Raw genomic sequence first — 23716 nt, forward strand, 5'->3', positions numbered from 1 at the left:
ATACCCTACCCCATATATACCTACTGGCATACTATGTGACATCATGCCATCCTGGTGAGAATTTAATAATAAGTGACATATGTATGAAAAGGATTATAAAATTATTCCCATTAAAGCCTGCCCCCTCTCATGTGGATGATGGCAGAGCCAATGAATCCTCTTCTGGTTCACGGCATTTGTATATCTTGTTTAACACAAAGCTACTGAGCATTGTGAAACATCTCTTCATGAGCTAGCATGACCTACAGACTTAAAGAGAGTTAATTCATTTGCATACCAAGCTCATTTTTCTAGATTCAAAACCACAGCTTTCGTTTCACAGTAACAGAAATGTGAAAGTTGTCTCAAGTGCAGACTGTATTTCTGTTCATTCCTGCAGCTGGGCTCACCGAGGTCACATGATGTCTTTTTACTTGTTAGAAGCCATACGAGATGAAACAGTTGGCTAAAATAAACTTGTATAGCTGGAAGCGCTACTTAAGTTCCACGTACAGCTCGAGAGGGAGGGAGACCCAGCAGAAGCAAAAACAAAAAAAATTGCTGGCAATGAGCCATTCTGGAAACTGCATCATAAACACCAGATTACAACTGATGGCTCCTGAGCAAAGTATATTTGAAACTAAATAATACAGAAATAAACTGAAACCGTGGACTCGGCGGATGGCAGCTGCTTTAGCCTTGTCTCTTATTCTTTCCTATTTGAATACTGCAGTTCCTTTCCACGCTTGACTGAATTTATTACTGTAAACCACTCTTCAAGCTAGTTTGAAGAGCAGTATATCAAGAAACTAAATATATATAAACAGAATTAGAGCAAGGGTGTCAAATGTTGGTCCTCGAGGGCCGCAATCCAGTTGGGTTTGCAGGATTTCCCCAATGAATATGCATGAGATCTATTAGCATACAATGCATTTGACACCCCTGAGCTAAGAATAAGGAGATAAGCTGGAAGGGACAAAAACCGCAAAGAAAAACGCTCAGCCCGTTCTGTTTACCTTAATAGCAAGTTACAGAAAAGAGTGTGTGTAATATTTCAGAAGCCACCACTGCTAGAATTAATATTACATTACATTGGTCTCTTCTATCCCACCAATACCTTTCAGTTCTAGGCGGTTTACAACAAGAGTTGGCCTGGGCATTTCCAGGGAGAATAAGAACATAAGAAATGCCGCTGCTGGGTCAGACCAATGGTCCATCATGCCCAGCAATCCACTCGCGCGTCAGTTCTTTGGTCAAAGACCAGCGCCCTAACTGAGACTAGTCCTACCAACATACAGCCTTGTACAGCAGGAACTTGTCTAACTTTGTCTTGAATCCCTGGAGGGTGTTTTCCCCTATGACAGAGAGCGTTCCAGTTTTCCACCGCTCTCTGGGTGAAGAAGAACTTCCTTACGTTTGTACGGAATCTATCCCCTTTCAATTTTAGAGAGTGCCCTCTTGTTCTCCCTACATGGTTAATAGATGTAGTATGCGTTGGGATCTGTGGAGGATCGATCAGGTTTAGTTAGATCATTTGACAAATTTCTTGAATAGAAAAGTTTTAAGTTCTTTCTTGAATGTTTTGTAGTTGGGCGTCAGAGTCAGCAGATTGGAGAGGTGGCGATCTAGTTTCGCTGCCAATATTTTATCTCATTTGTTAACACTGTTCTGTTAATCATCTCCAATGATACCACATGCCGCCATGTGACCAGATCATATGTCAATTGATACCATCACAGCTGCAAGCATAGATTTAACAATCATAAACAAACCAAATCAAACTTGGCTATTTACCACATATTCATCCTCGTACCCTTCCTCATCGGTGTCTCCAGTGTTTGGGTCGCAGTCCTTGACGGTGAATTTCATCACACTACTGAGTGTACAGGACACTGTGCAAGGACAAGGGGAATCATGCATTAATGGAAGGGATACAAGCACTTCCGTTGACTACAGCTTTGCATTTTAACTCTTTAACCTTTTTAGTGTAAATTTACAAAGTACAAAGATATAAAAGCTTGCCCATAGAAATGACATAAACAAACCAGATAACAGATGAGCAGGGTAAGTAAATCCTTGTGTTTTACATTTGATTGAATAAATCACTTTGAATATTTACCCTAAGTGATTTAAAGAACCAGGAGAGACTCCTGGCCTTTTAAATTGCATGCCCAGGGCAGTTCATAACCAGTTAGGACCACTGAATATCGATGATATTCAGTCCACTAACTAGCTAAGTAACATCACAAAATTAGGACAGTAAAACCGGGTTGTATGTGGCTGACAGAAATTAAATCGAAAAAAAAGAGAACAACGGCAGATGGATGATGAAATGCATGTTTGCTTAGAAACATAGAAAAATGACGGCAGAAAAGGGCCATAGCTCATCAAGTCTGCCCACTCTAATGACCCACCCCCTCGACTTTACCCCCTAGAGATCCCACATGTGTGCTTGTCGATTATCGAGTTGCGTTTTTAGCACATCCATCGCATTGATTAGCAATTCTTTCTATTTTAGTTTCACAGTTGTTACAATTACTCATACGTAACTTAAAGAACTTTAAATCAATAACTCTCAAAATTAATATTTTGGTTGGTTTGCAATTTTATATAATTTCAATTATAATGGGCTACGGAAAACATTTGCTCCATTTAGTGTGCCGGAGCTAAAAAAGTTTGAGAGGCACTTAGTTAAAACCTTTTGAAAAGTGCCCTCTTGGAGTTTGATGTGGTTAAGGCTGTTTAGTTTTCAATAAAGAGACTGATGTATTTTCTTACACATGCCAGAGATGATGGAAACAATGTTTATTAAATATGGCCTAATATTGGCATCATTATTATGCCTTTTTAGGAACCTTTACTTCATACCTGCTGTTGGGTCATCTTCTGGCAGTGACACCAGCGTGTAGCATGTACTGGGTTGGTTGTAGGACAGACATTTGGCAGGGATACAACAGACAACCTCATATCCATCTGTGGGTTCCATCTGTACAGTAACATTCTCCAAAACCTGATCATTGAGAGTGTTGGTACAATCAAACTGCAAAGAATCAAAGAATGAACAAGTTTGATAACATAAAACCAAGCAGGACAGAACATAAAGAACATAAGAATTACCGCTGCTGGGTCAGACCAGTGGTCTATCGTGCCCAGCAGTCCGCTCACGCGGCAGCCCTCTGATCAAAGATCAGTGCCCTAACTGAGACTAGTCCTACCTGCGTACGTTCCAGTTCAGCAGGAACTTGTCTAACTTTGCCTTGAATCCCTGGAGGGTGTTTTCTCCTATGACAGACTCCAGAAGAGCGTTCCAGTTTTCTACCATTCTCTGAGTGAAGAAGAACTTCCTTACATTTGTATGGAATCTCTCCCTTTTCAATTTTAGAGAGTGCTCTCTCGTTCTCTCCACCTTGGAGAGGGTGAACAACCTGTCCTTATCTGCTAAGTCTATTCCCTTCAGTACCTTGAATGTTTCGATCATGTCCCCTCTGTTTGAGGGACAGGACATATATTTATTTTCTTCCATGATGACAAAAAGAGTAAAATAGGGATCAAGGGATTTTAGGGTCTTTGACAACTTCTGCATTCTTGGGGGAAAAATATTAGCCTACTAATGCAATGTAATCTAATCTGTTATTTGTGCATCGCGCTATACCTATAAAGGTTCAAGGTGACTTACAGCAAGAAATGGAGAATACGTTAGATCATAAGGAGAGCATTGCGATGGGGCTTTGCGGGATATTAAGAGAAGACAGTACATTAGACATTACACATAGAAGCTCTAAAAAATAAGGAGGCATTACAGTGTAAGACTTTGGGTTACTTAAGTTGAACTTAGTTGTTGGAATGGCTCAAGGTGTCAAAATGTGGTATGATTAGGCTCTGTCCTGACAGTTTCAGTGAGGTCGTTCCAGGTTTTCACTCACAAGAATGTGAGCACAGAATGGAATATTTTGTTTGTACTTGACATTTTTGTTGTTGTGGGGAGATTCAGTTGTATCCTGTTAAGATTTCAGCGTGAGGCGGACCATGCCGGGGAGAATAGGTGAGGAAGTGGTGCGGCTGAGTTTCCACAGAGTATGTGATGTATAATGCAATCAAACCCAGTTCTCCAGCTCACCGCATTAACCATTAGGCTACTCCTTCAGTCCACAAAAGTGCAATTGTCATTATAGAATAGTAGCATGTCAGCACTTACGCACCAAAGCTTAGAAGAGGCTGCTTATTGCATGTCAATGGTTGTCTCAAATGACCACAGCTAAATATTGCAGTTCGTACTCATAACTGACAGATTTCTAGAATTTTAGAATGTAAGGGCTGGACACACCCCTCACCCTCATGCTCCTCCCACTTTCAGGCTGCGCTAGTTTTTAGAATAGCGATCAAGTGCAGTTATGTGCGTAAACTGCAAATTAAGTCCAATTATTGATGACTTGGTTATTGGCCCCAATTAATGCATATTCTGATTGGTACTAATCTATGACTTATATGTGCAAGACTATGGAATGAAATGTAGCCAGCATAAAACTTCTGGAAGCAGTGGGTCCAGCAGGGAGTGAACATGGATTCATATTTTGTCATGGTTTCTCTGGTCCTGTGCATATATTAATTTAACACTTTTGTCCATACGGATATAGTATAGTCTCTCTGCAGGGAATCTTTGTACAAAATTAGTTGGTGAAAAAGTCTCCTTTGTTAACTGTGGAAGTGATTCTCTCAGTTGTTGCTTAGTGTTTAAATCTTTCCATTCATAGCTTGGGTATCTGCTAAGAATTCACTGTAATTATGTTATACACTGAGTACTGAGAGTAGGAGAGAGTCTTGATGCCGGTTCATGGCTCTTTAATTAAGCTATGACACACCTGGAAAACCATGTGGTTTGTGAAAGTGTGCTTGGTGCACCGGATGACATATTCTGTCTCAGATTCCGTCAGCGCAACAGGCTCTAGAGAGGACTTGAACAGAGGCCCCAAATCCTTAAACTCTGGAACAGATGCAAGTTGCTCTGAAATGAAACTGAGAAAAATTACTCACTTTTGAAAACATAGTAAATTAAGCCTACCTAGTCATAGTTACGCCAAAAATGTCCCCTTCCCATAAAAACAATCAATTCAAAATGTCTGCTAAACCAAAAGGTATACACAGCTAAAATATTCCTGTAGATATATCCCAGTATATGTTTAAAGTTGGAGCATTTAAACAACAGCAATCTGTCTTCTCACTGGTGCACCCAGTACTCTTGCAGCACTTCCCAGGGAACAGGAAGCTCCTATGGCAGCTTCCTGCTGGCTTGGCCCAAGTGGATGGATGGAGAGAGAGAATGTGTGGCCCTGGTAATTTCCTGGAACTATTTTCTATTGTACAGGTAATTGTCTCTTTGAAGAAATTTGGTGTATCTTTTGTTTGTTTGTGCAAAATTATTGTATTTGCCTGCATTTTGTAAACCACCTAGGAGTAGGCGGGTAAGAAATTTTTTAAATAAAAAACTAAATAGTCTCTCTCAGTGGTTACACTACACTAACAAGCAAACATCAAAACCAACCAACTGGCTAGATTTGTTCATTCATTTTATATTGACTGCCTACCATTTGCATGTTTACAGCAATGTACATAATAAAATCAAACAAATTTACAATTCTCAAATAACAAACTTATCACAAGATAAAATATGAACAAACATATGCAAAGTAAATTAAAGCAAAACACATTCAGAACATGACTTAAGTTTGAATGCTGGGGGTTGATACAAGATGTATTCTGGCATCCGTTAATTCTCATTTTATGCCCAAGATAATGTGCACAGTTGTGTTATACATAAACTTACCTTGGAATATCTCCTGTCGACTTGCCATCAGTTTCTCTGGTTTCCTGGCTGCTGCTATAGGTTTACTTTCTGTGTATTAACAGAAACCCCCCAGGAAAGAAAAGAAAAACATTTCACATAAAAACGCCTTCCTCAGAAATCAACTCTATTGTGTTATACCTTCATCAGATCCCACTATACCCCAAATCCTAGAAAAAAATGGAACTATGAAACTATAGTAGGCCAAAGAGTTAACCTCCATAAAAAGTGTCAGTACAAGGTTGCTACAAAGTCGCTACAAGTTTCACTACAATAAACAGTAACACTGATAGAATATGTATCAGTTGTATGATATACCACAAAAAAATCACAACAGCCAAATTTCTCAATACCCAGTAAATACCTGCTCTCTGATCAGTGACAGAAGTGGTTGCCAGTGGAACAGATTTAAGGTCAAAGGGCTTGTCGGATGGCTCTAATGTATACTGCTGCAGAGCTCTTTCTAGGCCAGGTATAGAAACTGTCAATCCTGAGGAACAGAGAGGGAAAAGAATTCAACACAGAAACATAATGGCAGATAATGGCCAAATGGCCTATCTCCTCCTCTCCCTATTGGCTAAGGTTCTTAACATTTGCATCTCCTCTTCTTATAAGCTAAGGCTCTTTACACCTGCATTGTGAGGTCATAGAAACATGATGGCAGATAAAGGCCAAATGGCCCATCCACTCTGCCCATCCGCAGTAACCATTCTCTCTTCCTCTCTCTAAGAGATCCCACATGCCTATCCCATGCTTTCTTGAATTCAGACAGAGTCCATCTCCACCACCTCTTCACAGCCAGATGGGATTGTCCTCCTTACAAATAGTTTTGATAGAGCTTGGGTGGACAATAGGGCCCGGATTCTACAAATGGCTCTGTCAGGGGGAGTCACCTTAAAAACAGCTGCCGATCGCAAGCCAATCGTACAATGGCACTATCTATAGAATGATGGCTTTGGGAAAGGCAGGCGCTGGAAATGTAGGCCAGGGTTTTCAAGGCCTACCTTTCACGTGAACTGTGCCTACAGAGGCGCTTTACAATGCCTAATGCCACTTCCAGTGGCGTTGAGCATTGTAAAGCACTTCCGTAGGCATGACACAGGTGCTGTTTTTTTTTTTTTTTTTTTTAAGGTACAGGTTGGCACCTACATTTTTTCTTTTAAGTTGCTTTTCATTTTTTTTTTTTTTAGCGGAGTTTTTAATTTAAGTTAGATATTGATAAGGTGCTGTTTATGGAAAGGATGCTGCGTGCCAAGCATAAACTCTGTATCAGCAATTCTGCTACTGCTACTTGTTTCTATAGCACTAGATGTACGTAGTCATGGGACATGGGCATGTGTGTGTGTGAGCAAGTGAGCGGGCGTGTGTTCATCCTTTCTACTTTATTCCTACACACATAAGAGTTCAGCTTTATCAGTGCAGTTTCCTCCTAAATACAAGTCAAATTTTGCATCACACACATAGTGATAACAGGAGTCAGCTCTCCCTTTCAGAAATTCATGTGGGCAGCATAGATGCCAACTATTACCCCGATGTATGTAGCTTGTGAGTTTTGAAATTCTTTCCCTAATCAGCAATGCCAAATCCAACAGCATCTTATTTACTCATAAAAATGCTTCAGATTCGTCTCAGCATTTGCACATTCTAACTTAACCTATAACTTCATAGAGGGAGTAGAACAATGTGGAAGATCAAGAGTCTATTTTTTTGAATGAATTAAAACATTTTAAATGAGATAGAAATCTGTTTTACCATTAAGAATATAACTGGCATTAAGAACCTTCTGCTTTTGTTCCAGAACACTTAGGTAGAAAGTGGCTCGGTCTCTCACTTCATTATCGTCATCCATCACACACCTACAGGGAAGCAGAAATCACAAACATGAAGTATCTTAGAGCTACTGCTAACGTTTGCGGCATACATTCTAGAAGAATCCGTGTCTTACTGCTGAGGAGTTTATTTTCTTGTCTGCTAGTAACAAAAAGATTTTGTATCCTCTTTCTCAAATTGTGATGATTAGCTCGGAAATCCTCAAATTTTTTATAAAGATTCTGTTCAGGCAAAATCTCATCATGGATTAGCATCAAAAAAACAGAAAGCAGGAAAAAAAGAAAAACACAACTTTGAAACTTTGGATTTTTCAGGATGAAATCTTTCACTCACCTCCTTAATAAGACTAAGACACTGGGTAACATATCTTCATTCTGGGCTCCAAACTTAGCCAAAGCACTCACAGCCCCTGTCAATAACAACTTTATTTTAAGTATTTTTATATGCTGTCAATCTCATTCTTGATGGATTACAATAGCACACATGAAATCCTACTAGAATACAACACATACAGGAGGCCATTTTATTAAGCATTTTCCACATTCAAAAGCTGCTTATAGGTGAAAACCATGGCACAGTATAACTGCATATAAATACATGCATGGACAAGATGGTGAGTACTTAATTGTGCGTTGCATTAAGGCATTCCCGGGAGTATAGCTTGCACAGAGCAGGGGCAGAGTTTGCAACGTATGTTCCTATTTTACACATAAGAACAAACACATTTTGGAGCAGGTGCAAGTGCGTGACAGATTTCCTGTATTTGGTCTAAACTAAAACTTAGCTTTATATACCGGGTCATCAACCAGAGGAAGCTCAACTCGGTTAACAATAATTAAAAGATATATACTAAAAGCAAACAACTGCCCTCTTTTAAGGCCCATTGGTACTACCTACCTGCTCTGATTTCCTCATTCTCCAGGATGACACGATTATATATAAAACGAATATATTTCGAAGGGTTGCTAGTCCGGGACCCTTCCTGCCCCAGCAGATGTAGAATGCGGGTGGCAAGGACAGTGAACTCGCAGTCCTCAATAAATTCGCACAAGTGGGACAGACCCGTCTCTTTGCTTTCAGGGTTCTCCTCAATGATGTTAATGATGCAATCAACAATTGCCCGTTTGTATTCAAAACCTCCCTGCGTGAGAAAAAAAAAAAAAGGTCAGCATGAAGCATCACAGGGGAGCCTAGGCTGGAATATACTTCAACTAAAAGAGCTAAGCAAAATCTTCAGACAGAAACACAATCTAAACGAATGAGGCAGCAGATCCTCCTCACAAGCCTGGTGGCCAGAAGTCCGTATAATGGATATGTTGTTTGACAGATAATTTAGTGCATCGGGAGGAAACAGATACTCAAACAAAAGCACTGTCCATCTCTGAATATTTTAATCAAAGCAGAAATAAGTAATTTATCAGCATTAAATACTGGATGTCCCCGAGTTACAGACAACTTGTACTTAAGAACGTGGTTGCAGCTTCAATTGATTTCACTGAGCAGTATTTCCAGTGGCATAGACTCCTATACTTCTTTAGCAGATTCAGGAATGATGCATGGCCACATTAAGAATTGTGTGTGGTTGTGCATACTGAACCTTAGAGGGAACACTAGGACAGTTGGCCCTTTTGTCAGCTGGGAGCCAGAAGTAAGCAGCAAGAATCTTAAAATCTACAAGTTCTGAGTTACATACAAATCAGACTTAAGAACAGCTTTAATATTGTAACTCGTTCTTAACCCGGGGACTGCCTGCACAATAAATGGGAACAAAGGAAAACAAAAAACAGAGGGGTATAGCCTGTATGGAGTGGCAGGTACAACCCTAAACAAAGACGTAGAAAAGAGGTAACCTGCTTGTTCTGGGAGGACTCTAGTCACCTTGCTGGGCAGACTAGATGGCCCATGATGGGCTTTATCTGTCACCTGTTACTATTTTACTGCATAAAATTATTGACTTCGTCAAAATAGTAGCGGATTTTCCCGGTGCACCTACCTCCTCCCGGAGCATTGTGAAGAGGAAGCTCATCATCACTGCATGCTTTCGAGGATACTTGTGACACAGGGCACTAATTGCTTGAACCACTACCACCTGAATGAGAAAGGGAGAGAGCACATAAGAGAAACAGCAGCAGCTGATTCTACAAAACTACTTCACACTATCATTCTTTTTATTGTCTAATCTAATCTTTGTTTTTATATACTGAATCATCCCAACAAGAGGGCTCGACTCGGTTGACAAAATATTAATGAAATATACAAGAGATTAAGGTAGAAACTGTATCTTTTATGCCTAAAATTTTTATCTTTTATGGGCAATTATTTGAAGAAGTCATTAATAAATTTCTGAAATAAATATCTTCAATGCTTTACGAAAAGTGGGTAAATGAGGGAGAACTCTAACTATAGAAGGAAGGTCATTCCAAATTTTTACGAATGAAAAAGAAAATGATCGACAGAAATTGGCCCTAGTTTTTACTCTCTTAACAGTGGAAAAACCAAGTTTAAATTTCTGAAAGCTCCTAGAGTTAGAGATCTAATCTAAGGCTTGGCTTTATATACCGAGTCATCATTCTAATAAAGCTCGACTCGGTTTATAATAATTAACTTAACAGATAAAATCCATAAAAAATAGAGGATGAATTTCAGAAAAATTAATTTTCAAAATGTTTAATAAAGTGGATTTTAAGGATTTATGAAAAAATCTAAGCGAACCAGAACTCCTTAAAAGAAGCAAAAGATCATTACAAACTTGAAAAAACTTAAAAATCAAAGAGTGACTAAAAATCTTGACTCCTTTAATTTCTTGTGAATTAAATGAAACAGGGACCAAAGGAGAAAAAAATACCATATAAGATTTTGAAAATTACAGTTGCACCCTTAAATTGGATCCTCCAATAGACAGGAAGCCAGTGAAGGGATCTCAATAAAGGTGTAACATGATCATATTTATGTTTACCATATATCAATTTGGCCACCGTATTCTGGATAAGTTGCAGCCTTTTTCATTTCTGAAAGACACTAAGCTACGTTGTTTTTCATGTTTTTCCTTTTAAAATTTTCTGCATTTATTTTTAAGTTCAAACTTTTCTATATATTTACATTTTTTTGTTCTTTTTTGGTGCTTTAGTATGGACGTTTGTATAGAAACTACCAATGGATATGTTTCAATAAAATAAAGAGAAAAGGGGTTTAATTTTGATTTTATATTTTCATCTTGTCTAAAAAGGGAGCTTATATTCCTCAACTGCTTTCTCCAGGTGCTTTAATAAACATCAATTTTTTCTATCATAACCAACTTTAAACTAAGCAACATAAATTAGAGCTTAAGCTCCACTTCTGTGTGCATTTACCTGCGAATCGCAGAACTAGGAGCCCTATTTTTACCGACTTTAGCATTCCATGGGTGGCTATTTCTCATTATGGTCCTTAGAATTTATTACTCTTATGGCTTTCTATAAAAGGTAAAGCTAACAACAAATATATCTCGAATAATCTTTACCTGAGGCAATTATAAACTCAGTTCTTCATACAGCGATTCATATAAACTCCTTAAAGATCTCAGTGGCTACACTCGAAACTCTATTTAATTTTAGTTTTGAGATTAACATAGCCATCTTCCTCATCGATCTTGATCAATATTTGTAAATCAGCCTTTTTCAACATGCCAAATTACTTTGTAAGTTTTCAGATTTACGACATTGTCCACTGTAACTAGCGGACAAGCCAATTCAGCTAATGCTCATCTTGTAAACTGTGTTTGTGAGCCTCATATTGCTCCATGTCAGACTCTGTGGAAGTGATCTATTTAATTCAGTGTCTTTGCAAATTGTGTTATATCAGACAAACATTAAGAGATCTAAAAACGAGGCTGATTGAATATCGTTCATGTCTGAAGCTGGGAAAAGTGGAGGCCTCCTTAGTAGCTCATTGTCACAAATATGCTCATACATTTGACTCCCTTTGAAGTTCACCTCATTCGGGAACTATTCCCCTTTATAGGGTCCTTCTTCATCCTACATGCATTTCAGGCGAAGATTAAAAACACTTGTTCAATAAATTCCTAGTAGAGCCTGAAACCCTGTGTTCTCTCTGCGTGTCTCACACGCTCAAGACGACGATAAAGCTCCATGCGCAGCTTCATGTAACTCTTACTACCTAATGCCCCCTCCCTGTTTTTGGGTCTCCATATCTGTACCGGTTAGCAAAAGCTGTTCACTCTCTTGAGGTCTTCTTTTTGCCAAACTACCTTACCATGATTGCATTTGACACTGACCTAGTGTCTCTAAGTTATTTGTACCCTCACCTCTCATATACGATCTTTTACTTAATTCCTGTTAACTGCATCGAACTTCATGGTGTATTGCAGTATACAAATAACATTTTATGTTATGTTTGATGCAGCACAAACAAAAATGGATATTCTGGTTATATACAATGGAGCCTACAGGTTTGAACATCTGTATTGAATGGTCTGCGTTTTTTATTTTTGTCGATTGGAGCAATTCAAATTCAGAATTGAGAAGATGTGATTGATTGTTTAATGAGGATGAGGCGGGGCTTATAGCCTCATCAAAAGAACGCTGATGGTTTGAACTCTGTGAGCCTTTTTTTCCCCCCTGTTTGTAGTAGCTGCTCCCTGATGCAGCAAGAGCGAAACAGGGAATCCCTGTTGGGGTTTGAATAAACTTTCAATATCCATGGATATATATTGTACTTTTGATGATGGTGACCAGTTATGAAGAGAAGTGAATTTGGATCAAGTGTTCCTGCATATTGAAGAATGGTCGATTTCTGAATCTGGAAGGCTACAGTGAAAGATAAGTGGAGTTTGTTTCTGATTTATGATGGCAATTACGTGCCCCTGCCTTTAAAAGCTGTGTGCAAGAAGAGGGTGCCATACTACTGAGGTCTCTTTTTCTCCACTTAATTCATGTGTGGCATTTTCCATTTTTAGAATGATCATTTGTAAATAGTAGTGGTGTTTATATTATTGTGGCTTGTAATAGTGTTTTTCGATTATGAATGCCTTTGTATTTATGGCATGGAAACAGAGCATGCAGGCTCAGTCTTCTTCACAACTCTGATCTGTTAAGAGGAATATGTCCAAAAAAAGTGTAACCAGCTTCAAATGACAAAGCTCGACGTTGTCAACACATTTCCGTACACAAAAGCACTAAGCAGTAGCCCCCAAATTCTATACATTGGCATGCCTAGCCGATGTAAGAGCCTAATTGAGTAACAGGCTAAATTGGTGCTGATAATTGGCATGCAACACTTAATTAATTGGAGTTAATGAAAATTAGGCGTCTTGGTAGGTGTGATTCTACAATAATTAAGTGCCTAGTACAAAACGCTTAGTTAAAAATGGCCGAATTCATTGGATCGTGGGCATGCTGAGTTGGGAGCCACTGGGCACCCAACATAGGCACAGACATTTAGACCAAGAAAACCCTGGCATAAATAGGTGCTAGGTGGTATTTTGTAATGGGCATCTGACTTTTATAGAATCGCACTTCGTGTCGCACATCTTTTAGGCAACATTTATTTATTTTAGAATTTATACACTATTCAAGTACTGGAGTATTTCTCCCTATCTGGGGCAATGGGGGATTCAGTGACTTGCCCAGGGTCACAAAGAGCAGCGCTGGCCTTGAACCTGCAACCTCAGGGCGCTGAGGCTGGGCCACTCCTCCAGTCCTATCAAGCCCTAGAAGTCTAAATAGCAAATGTTCAAATGATCTTTTTATGGTTTAGAAATGTAAGGGCTTCTCATAAAGAGAACCCCCCCCCCCCCCCTATATGTTTAAGAAGTAGGTTGGCAGTAGAAGAGCCAGCAAACAACATTTGAACAAGGTGCATCTGTACAGATACATGAAAGTGAGGACTTGTCAGCACAGCATCACCTTAAACTCGTCCGAAATCTCCGACATGAACGATGAGATCTGTTTCATCAGGCGATCGATGCTGCTCTCACTGCCAGTTTTCAGGAGAGTTGTGATAGCCAACGTGGCAATGCTGCGGTTAGAATCTGTTACCAGATTCTCCAGGTCTAGGTTACATGCAGTTACAGCAGACGGATGTTTCATTGCAACCTATCAACGACAAATAAGAAAAGTGATATAGCATAGATTAAAAATATATAAGTTCCATAGTGTTGAATGACACATTAAAATCTGCACACGGGACCCTTAAATGTCTTCCCAATCTTCTAGATCAGTGGTTCCCAACCTTGTCCTCACCAGCCAGTCAGGTTTTCAGGATAGTCTTAATGAATATACATGGGGCAGATCTGCATGCCTGTTGCCTCCATTATATGGAAATCTCTCTCAAGCATATTTATTAGGGCTATCCCAAAACCCCGACTGGCTGATGGTCCTCCAGGACAGGGTTGGGAACCACTGTTCTAGATGCCATCACTACCCATAATGGAGTTTCTTGTCACACATCACACACACTGACCTTGTTGAGTGTGCGGACGGCTGCGTATCGAAGTGCTGCTTTGGGAGAGCTACAAAACAGCTGCAAAACTATGGAAAAGAGAAGAAAACGCATTACATGTATCTCTTCTTAAAAAAAAAAAAGTCCAGGAGTTTTGAATTTGGGGATTCTTTTTCATTTCACCTGAATAGTGATTCTCCACCCAGTCAATCAGATTTCAGGATATTGACAATGAATATGCATGCGATAGTTATGCACACAAGGGAGGCGGTGCATGCAGATCTATTTCATACATATTCATCGGTGATAGTCTGAAAACCTGAAGCAGACTTCTGCTTCTCTTTCTGATAAACTACCTCTCTAGCACAGAACTCAAAGAAAACCAATATTATGGGGCTGATTTTAAGAAAGGTTTAGACAAATTCCTGGAGGAAAACTCCATAGTCTGATATTGAGAAAGACATGGGGGAAGCCACTGCTTGCCCTGAATCGGTAGCACAGAATGTTGCTATTCTTTGGGTTTTGGCCAGGTACAGATCCGTGCTACCGATCAGGGCAAGCAGTGGCTTCCTCCATGTCTATCTCAATAACAGACTTTGGACTTTTCCTCCAGGAAATTGTCCAAACCTTTCTTGTATTCAAAAAGTTTTTATTGAGGACAACAAAAAAAAACAACAATAAACAAACCAATGCAACAACAAGCACTTGTCACTCAATTTTCCTTTTTCTCCCCAAACCACCCACCCCACCCACCAACCTCTGTAGACCATTGCCAAAGAACACCCAGTGCACGTACATACATAGCATAAAAGAACACAGGTCAAACCCTCCTTCTTACCCAATTGGAAAACCCAACATGATATCATATACAAAGAAACAGGACACGCCAAGAATAGCAAAACTCCACCCGGCCTTCCAAACCCCACACTCCCCCAATCCAGAACCCCCAGAAAACCCCCTCAATCCATCACAGAAAAGATCAGCAAAAAGGAGAAAAAGAACAGTAGAGAAAGAAAGATAAAAAGAGAGAAGATGAGTCTCCCCTGACCACAGAGGAGCCAAACCTTTTGTAAAACCAGCTACGCAATCCGCTTTTACCATAACCTCTAGCAATACCTTCCAGAATGTAACTATTCTCCGAGGGAAAAAATATTTCCCTCCTATTGGTTTTAAAAGCATTTCCCTATAACTTCATCAAGTGTCCCATAGACTTGAACATCAACCCCATCTGTAGTACTAGAAACAACTTAATCATGAATAACACAATAAAATAAACCAAGTATAGTAACCTAACCATGTTATGCGTTTAGAAAAGATTTAGCTGTTGGTATACAGAATGGAGTTTGCAATTGTGTATATTTTTATAGAATTTTTATAATTATTTTCTTTCTCCTCTGGTTTTCTGCAACCTTCTCTTGTAGATTTTCTGTGGCTATATATCTATTGGATAGACTACTGATTGTTTGTTTTTTCTTTTTAAATTTAATAACTGAAATAATAAATAAAATTACTATAAAGGTAATAAAGCAAATATTAAACAACTAAAACCAGTATCACTTCCACCTATTAAAAAAAAGAATCTTGCTTATTAAGCTGCATCATTTGGCTTAGGAACTGTGGCGTCAGCCTTGCGCATACTTGCGAGTTTCAGTCTTACCAGATACTGCAGGTGCGAGTTCTTTGGCCGTGCAGCTTGCCAAGTTGACAATGGCACACGCAGCCTCATAAACTACCATCTCGTGCTTGTTTCTTAAACAGCTTTCAATGAAGTCAAAAAGAGGACTGTCATGGCTGGAAAACAAATGGAGAAACAGAAGATTTGACAGTATTCGGATACACTAGTCAAGACTAAAGACAACTTGAAGGTACTTCAAAGAAACACCACCTTCCATTCTCTTCCTCGAGCAGCTTGCAGGCAACCCGGATCATCAGACAGTAGGCAAAAGGAGATTTTAGCCCATGACGTGTAAACTTGCTTATCATCTTGTTCACTGCCAGACGGTCATTTTTCCGCACATGATACAATAAACCAAGAGCGTGATACTACAAACATCAATTCAACAACATAACAAAGAAACAACAGTTAGGGAAACCACTATAAAACTCATCACAGCACATGATTTCCAACATTTAAGGCACATATAAAGATATTCTACAGTACTGCAGGGCAGGTGTTCTGGGAGAGATGTCGGTACTCTTGATAACCTCAGCAGCAGTAACATCAAAACTATCTCTTTAGGGAAATGTTGAAGGACGCGTGGAATAGAAGAAACATACCAATAATGGGTTGAAAAAAAGCTTAGTATAAGTACATAGGATCCCTAATGACGAAGAGATGAAGAGAAAGCCAGAAATGCATTGGGATCTAATGCACTGTCTAGAACTGAAATGAAGCAAGTTAGATGGACTTAATAAGCCTTATTTAGTGTAATATTCTATGATGGCAATAGAACAGCATTTGGAGGTGTTGCAAAACATATCACCCTTATTTATTTTATTTAACATCAGTTATAATCTGCAAATCTAATTCTTATCCTCCAAGGAGTCCATTGGAACAATAATTCATTTGACTACCACAAGACTTCATCGAGAACATAAGGGCAGAACAAGGGGAGGATAAAGATTCACAGCTTAATGATGCTGCAAGTCATGGGGTGACTGGGCTAGAACTGGTGGGTAGAACTCTTCAGAGGCCAACGGTGTGGGTGTCAACAGATCGGTTTCGTACTATCTTAAGGCCTGCCAATGTTGAGGCAACAACTGCACTATGTCTACAAAAAGGAGGAGGGGGGGATGCCCTAAAGCACACAAGGCTTTGCACAAGTTAGCATGGCTTTAGTGCACAATTCTGTGGGTTTAGTGCATAAACCAACCCAGTGCAAAGCCTTGCATTAGATACCAGCGCACAACATACTTAAAACCATAGTAATGAGGCTATTAGCTGTTCTGCACAGACTATAAGATTCAAAGAGATGGCTCCTTCCCTATGTCTTTCTACCAAGGATGTCTGAGCAGAAGAAAACTGTATCTCTCACATCTGTGCCTGTGCCGGAGCACTATTCTATGCATAAGTATTGGTATTGCAAAAATGTTAGGCCCCCAAATAGCATTTCAGCACGTGTGCAAATGTCTACTAATACAATTTCTCTTCTGTGCAGAGCGAGCTACCTCAGTGCAGAATTATGCATGCCATGTGTCTGATGTGCTCTCCCAGGTTAGCACACAACTTGGTTAGCGCATCAGCAAGCAAAAATTTGACATTACATTTGCTTTGGAAGCTACGCTGTCAGTGCAAAGCGCCAATAAAAGCTTTATAGCATCTGCCCTTTGGTAGGAAGTCACGGGGCAGGGGCTAGGTGTTTAACTGTGAAATCTTGTATACTCATCTAGCTAGGATGATAAGAACCAATAAGCACAACTACAGAAGTTGAAATGAATAAGGAGTGATATCTAAGGAAGTTCTAGTTTGTAAAATGGATGTTCATGCTGGATGTAACCAGCATATGGATGTCCAGTTCTCATGTATCCTAGAACAGGCTGTATGTCTGCAGATTCTGTTGTAAAATATTATCGCCATCAGGGACGTCCTTTCTAAAATGCTGTTGTCCAAAGTGGTTTGTTTCGTAATGTTTTAATACATGGCCTAGCTGATTTGTAGATGAGCTGCTCTCTTCTCCTGGGGTTTGGTAGAACATAGTGAATTTACTGTTCTTGTCTTTTATTTTGAAAGATTACTACGGAATGTTAACACACTTTGATGGCTTGACTCCAGGTGGTTTATCAAATAAATATAACCTTGAATATAATCTTTTGAATTAAAAAAAAAATTAAAAATCCCAGGCTCATCATTGGATGAAAAAGAATACACACACACAATGGTGCCGTGATTGGTAGCCGCCTACAAATGCGTTGCAGATTGCATGTCAATCATGCGGTGGCATCGTTTGCAGAATCGCGATGTGCGTGAAAGATAGGTGCCAGAAATGTAGGCCAGGGATTTGAAGGCCTACATTTCTGGCATCTGCCTTTCCCATGCATCATGTCTACGGGGTCCCTACTGGCGCCTAACAGCATTTCCAGTGATGACCATGCCTACTTTGGCCATAGGCACCTCCATAGCCACGATTACAGCATCATTTCAGGAGGTGTAGGTAGGCAGCTACATTTTTTTTATTTAAATTGGATGTTAAGTAGATTTGATGGAGGAGGTACAACACCTGCCACCGCCTAACTTAAAGCGCCCTCAGCGTTTTATTTGTGACCACTGGCTGCCTCACCTGGACCATGATATTGTCACTGGAAGCAGCTTCCTGAGCCTCATTTACCCAGCGCTTAACCACCTCAAAGCTCGTCTTTAACAGGTGCTATAAGACACAAAGAACAGCAGTGCGTTAGAGCTTCTACAATATTTTGTGTTTACTACATCGGCCCAACATCTTCTCAATATCCCCTCTTTGAAAAATATTAACACCATTTCGGTTACTGCACCTTCCCTCTGGAACTCTATACCCAACCACATAAGAGAGGAACAAATTTAAAGCAGTTTAAATCTAAATTAAAAACCTTGTTTAAAGATGCTGTTTAATAACAACTGTCCTCCTAAGGACAACTCAACTTCCTTTCTTTAGGTCTTGTTCTTTCCTTCAGTGTCTCTTTCCTATAATATTGTAGTTCGATCCCTTTTTTCTTTTTGTACAAGTTTGTCTATTTGGTTAATTATTCCCCCAAATTTGTTTATTAACTTGATTGTTTTTATTAATTAATGTACACTTCAATCAATATCTAAACAAATGAAAAAAAACAGTTCATATAAAATATATGTAACCTGCGCATTAGTAAACATCTTTTAAAGTTAGCACTTAAATGAAATTGCCTGTATTATACTACCACAATAATGTAAAATACTGAGCAAATATATCTAGAAGGAAGAAACAGGTTCTAAGTTATTTGAAAGAGACACTGGAGATGTCGTCACCAACAATGGATACAAGTCTTTTATTAAAAATAACCCACAACCTCAGAGTGCTGAGGCTGTACCTCTAACCACTATGCCACGCTCTCCTCCAATACTGCTGAAAGGGACTTGAACATTACGCCCCACAATAGACAGACAAGCTTCTTCGCAGTTATTTAAAGAATTGTACTTTCTCCTTAACAGCAGTTCACTTAGGTTCTCAAATTACTCCTGTTTCTGTATGTTTCATACCAAAGAAGAAACTAATGCAGAGCTGGAAACACTGGGAACCTTGTCGACAATGGCCTGCTTCATGTATCGTTCGATGGCCTGCAGCATGGTGCTCTACATAAACGGAAAGATAACAGAGGGGAATGATGCCTCCAGAAAATAAGAGAGCAAACTGGAATTTGATGTTGTGACACCTGAGCTTACATCCGTAATCGCGCACAGCGCTCTCACCGCAGGACCTCGGTAATTGTCATCCTTCCCAGTCATATCTTTAGTCAAGCTGTAAAGACAGTAAAGCACAGTTACTTACCGTAACAGGTGTTATCCAGGGACAGCAGGCAGATATTCTTGACTGATGGGTGACGGCACCGACGGAGCCCCGGTACGGACAATTTTAGAGTGATCTCACTCTAAGAACTTTTAGAAAGTTCTAGCTCGGCCGCACCGCGCACGCGCGAGTGCCTTCCCGCCCGACAGAGGCGCGCGGTCCCTCAGTTAGTATAAGCCAGCTAAGAAGCCAACCCGGGGAGGTGGGTGGGACGCAAGAATATCTGCCTGCTGTCCCTGGATAACACCTGTTACGGTAAGTAACTGTGCTTTATCCCAGGACAAGCAGGCAGCTATTCTTGACTGATGGGTGACCTCCAAGCTAACAAAAAGAGGGATGGAGGGAAGGTTGGCCATTAAGAAAACAAATTTTGCAAAACAGATTGGCCGAAGTGACCATCCCTTCTGGAGAATGTATCCAGACAATAATGAGATGTAAAAGTGTGAACTGAGGACCAAGTAGCAGCCTTGCAGATTTCCTCAATAGGAGTGGAACGGAGGAAAGCTACAGATGCTGCCATTGCTCTGACTTTATGGGCTGTGACAGAACCTTCCAGTGTCAGTCCCGTCTGAGCATAACAGAATGAAATGCACGCTGCAAGCCAATTAGACAACGTACGTTTAGAAACAGGACGTCCCAATTTATTCGGATCAAAGGACAGAAAGAGTTGGGGAACTGATCTGTGGGGTTTCGTACGCTCCAGATAGTAAGCAAGAGCCCTTTTACAATCCAAAGTATGCAGAGCTTGTTCCCCAGAATGAGAATGAGGTTTTGGAAAGAAAACAGGTAAAACAATGGATTGGTTGAGATGAAATTCAGAAACAACCTTGGGGAGAAACTTTGGATGTGTACGCAGAACCACCTTGTCACGGTGAAAAACCGTAAAAGGTGGATCTGCAACCAGTGCATGAAGCTCACCGACCCTCCTGGCAGAGGTAATGGCAATAAGAAAAAGTACCTTCCAAGTGAGAAATTTGAAAGGAGAGGTAGCTAAAGGTTCAAATGGAGGTTTCATTAAAGCGGAAAGAACCACATTGAGATCCCAGATAACCGGAGGGGCTTTAAGAGGTGGTTTCACATTGAAAAGCCCACGCATGAACCTGGATACCAGGGGATGAGCTGAAAGAAGTTTTCCATGGACTGGCTCATGAAAAGCTGCAATGGCACTGAGGTGGACCCTGATGGAAGAGGACTTCAGGCCAGAATCAGACAAAGAAAGAAGATAATCCAACAACGTCTCCACCGCTAGGGAAGTGGGATCAAGATGATGAAGAAGACACCAGGAAGAAAACCTCGTCCACTTTTGATGGTAACATTGTAGAGTGGCTGGTTTCCTGGAGGCATCCAGAATGGAACGAACGGGCTGAGACAAAAGAGTATCAGTCGAGTTCAGCCCGAGAGATACCAAGCCATCAGGTGTAGAGACTGGAGGTTGGGATGCAGAAGGGTTCCCTGCTGTTGCGTAAGCAGAGAAGGAAACAGAGGAAGAGGAAAAGGTTCCCTGGAACTGAGTTGAAGTAGAAGGGAGAACCAATGTTGCCTGGGCCACCTCGGAGCAATCAGAATCATGGTGGCTCGTTCCCTCTTGAGCTTGAACAAGGTTCTCAACATGAGAGGTAGAGGAGGGAAGGCGTACAGGAACATATTCGACCAGTCGAGGAGAAAAGCATCTGCTGTGAGACGGAGTGGAGAGTAAAGTCTTGAGCAGAAACGGGGCAGCTGGTGATTGTGAGGAGCTGCAAAGAGGTCTATCTGAGGAGTGCCCCATTGAGTGAAGATAGACTGTAGAGTTACAGGGTCGAGTGTCCACTCGTGAGGCTGGAGAATTCTGCTGAGTTTGTCCGCTAATGAATTCTGTTTCCCCTGAATGTAAATAGCTTTCAGGAAGAGATGATGATCTATGGCCCAATTCCAGATCTTCTGGGCTTCCTGGCATAAAAGGCGAGAGCCTGTCCCACCCTGTTTGTTGATGTAGTACATCGCAACCTGATTGTCTGTGCACAACAGAAGGACCTGAGGAAAGAGAAGGTGTTGAAAGGCCTTGAGGGCGTAAAACATCGCTCTGAGTTCCAGGAAATTGATTTGATGCTTCTTTTCCTGGGCTGACCAAAGACCCTGAGTCTGGAACTCGTTCAAGTGAGCTCCCCATGCGTACAGAGAGGCGTCGGTGGTGATGACTAGTTGATGAGGAGGCTGATGGAACAGAAGACCTCTGGATAGATTTGAGGATACCAACCACCATTGCAGAGACTGACGAAGAGATGATGTCACAGATATGTGTCGTGAGCAAGAGTCCGACGCTTGGGACCACTGGGTCGCAAGGGTCCATTGAGGAGTGCGCAGGTGAAGACGGGCATGAGGAGTGACATGAACTGTGGATGCCATGTGTCCCAAGAGCACCATCATTTGTCTTGCTGAGATGGACGGCAGAGGAAGTACCTGGTGACATAGAGACTGAAGGGTCTGAAGTCGATTGGATGGCAGGAAAGCTCTCATGAGGAGTGTATCTAGGATCGCTCCAATGAATTGAAGTCTCTGAGTGGGAATGATATGAGATTTGGGTAGATTGATCTCGAATCCCAGAAGTTGCAGAAACTGGATGGTGTGGTTGGTGGCCAGAAGGACCGCTTGGGCAGAAGTGTCTTTGATCAACCAATCGTCCAGGTAAGGAAATACTTGCAGGTGGTGAGAGCGCAGAAAAGCCGCCACCACAATGAGACATTTGGTGAATACCCTTGGAGATGAGGCAAGACCGAAGGGCAGCACCTTGTACTGGTAATGACAATGATTGATCATGAATCGGAGATATGGTCTTGAGGTTACATTGATCGGTATGTGAGTGTAAGCCTCTTTGAGATCGAGGGAGCATAGCCAGTCGTTTTGATTTAGAAGGGGATAAAGTATGGCTAAAGAAAGCATCTTGAATTTTTCTTTTACTAGATGAATGTTGAGATCGCGAAGGTCCAGGATGGGTCTGAGATCTCCTGTCTTTTTGGGAACTAGAAAGTAACGGGAGTAGAATCCCTGCCCCTTTTGATCTAGAGGAACTTCCTCTATAGCGTTCAGAAGGAGGAGGGATTGGACCTCCTGAATAAGGAGGGCTGATTGAGGACTGTTCAAAGCAGACTCTTTTGGCAGGCTTTGAGGTGGGAGAGTCTGAAAGTTGAGAGAGTAGCCGTGGCGGATGATGTTGAGGACCCATTGGTCCGAAGTGATTACTTCCCACCGGCTGAAGAACAGAGAAAGTCGACCTCCTATTGGTTGAGGCAGGAGAACAGGAACAGGGATACTGGCTATACTGCGGAGAATGAAGTCAAAAGGGCTGTGACTTCTGCTGAGGAGGTTGTTTCGCAGGTTGCTGCTGTTGCTGCTGTCGGGGAGGCTGACGTTGCTGTTGCCTCTGACGTCGAGGTTGTTGAGCAGTGGTAGGTAATGGACGGGCTGTGAAACGGCGTTGATAAGCCGATTGCTGCCTGTATGGTCTTGGTGGAGGAGGCTTCTTTTTATTCTTGAGCAGGGTATCCCAGCGCGTCTCATGAGCCGAGAGCTTTTGGGTGGTAGAGTCCATGGAATCCCCAAAGAGCTCATCCCCTAGGCATGGGGCGTTGGCTAACCGATCTTGATGGTTAACATCAAGCTCGGATACCCGAAGCCAGGCCAAACGGCGCATAGCCACCGACATAGCTGTCGCTCTGGATGTAAGTTCAAAGGTGTCATATATGGACCTAACCATAAACTTACGAAGTTGGAATAGAGACGACAAGCAGGAGTGAAAAGATGGATGTTTTCTTGAAGGAAGATACTTCTCGAAGGAAGCCATGGTGGTAAGGAGATGCTTTAAATAAAAAGAAAAATGAAAAGCATAATTACTAGCTCTATTTGCTAACATAGCGTTCTGGTAGAGCCTCTTACCGAATTTATCCATGGCCCTTCCTTCTCTGCCAGGAGGGACAGATGCATATACACTGGCTCCTGAAGTCTTTTTAAGGGTGGATTCGACAAATAAGGATTCGTGTGGAAGTTGAGGCTTGTCGAACCCAGGAATGGGAATTACCTTGTATAGAGAATCCAGTTTACGTGGGGCCCCTGGAACAGTTAAAGGAGTCTCTAAATTTTT

General features: G+C 41.1%; 1 protein-coding gene across 2 annotated transcripts in view; it reads right to left on the reverse strand.

Annotated features, from left to right (window-relative positions):
• Positions 1–23716, reverse strand: part of COPG1 (COPI coat complex subunit gamma 1) — a 42628-nt gene that overhangs the window by 4903 nt on the left and 14009 nt on the right. For both annotated transcript variants that reach the window (XM_033926747.1, XM_033926748.1), the window contains exons 6-21: positions 19476–19551; positions 19293–19385; positions 18364–18450; positions 15972–16129; positions 15744–15877; positions 14108–14175; positions 13552–13740; positions 9642–9737; positions 8546–8789; positions 7982–8057; positions 7571–7674; positions 6183–6308; positions 5801–5869; positions 4839–4981; positions 2848–3019; positions 1774–1871 (exon numbers count right to left, since the gene is read on the reverse strand). In XM_033926747.1, coding sequence (XP_033782638.1) covers positions 1774–1871; positions 2848–3019; positions 4839–4981; positions 5801–5869; positions 6183–6308; positions 7571–7674; positions 7982–8057; positions 8546–8789; positions 9642–9737; positions 13552–13740; positions 14108–14175; positions 15744–15877; positions 15972–16129; positions 18364–18450; positions 19293–19385; positions 19476–19551 — 1933 coding nt within the window. The remainder of the gene's footprint in view (positions 1–1773; positions 1872–2847; positions 3020–4838; positions 4982–5800; positions 5870–6182; positions 6309–7570; positions 7675–7981; positions 8058–8545; positions 8790–9641; positions 9738–13551; positions 13741–14107; positions 14176–15743; positions 15878–15971; positions 16130–18363; positions 18451–19292; positions 19386–19475; positions 19552–23716) is intronic.

The sequence above is a fragment of the Geotrypetes seraphini genome, chromosome 17 (assembly GCF_902459505.1).
Source record: "Geotrypetes seraphini chromosome 17, aGeoSer1.1, whole genome shotgun sequence".
In the NCBI taxonomy this organism is placed as follows: domain Eukaryota; kingdom Metazoa; phylum Chordata; class Amphibia; order Gymnophiona; family Dermophiidae; genus Geotrypetes; species Geotrypetes seraphini.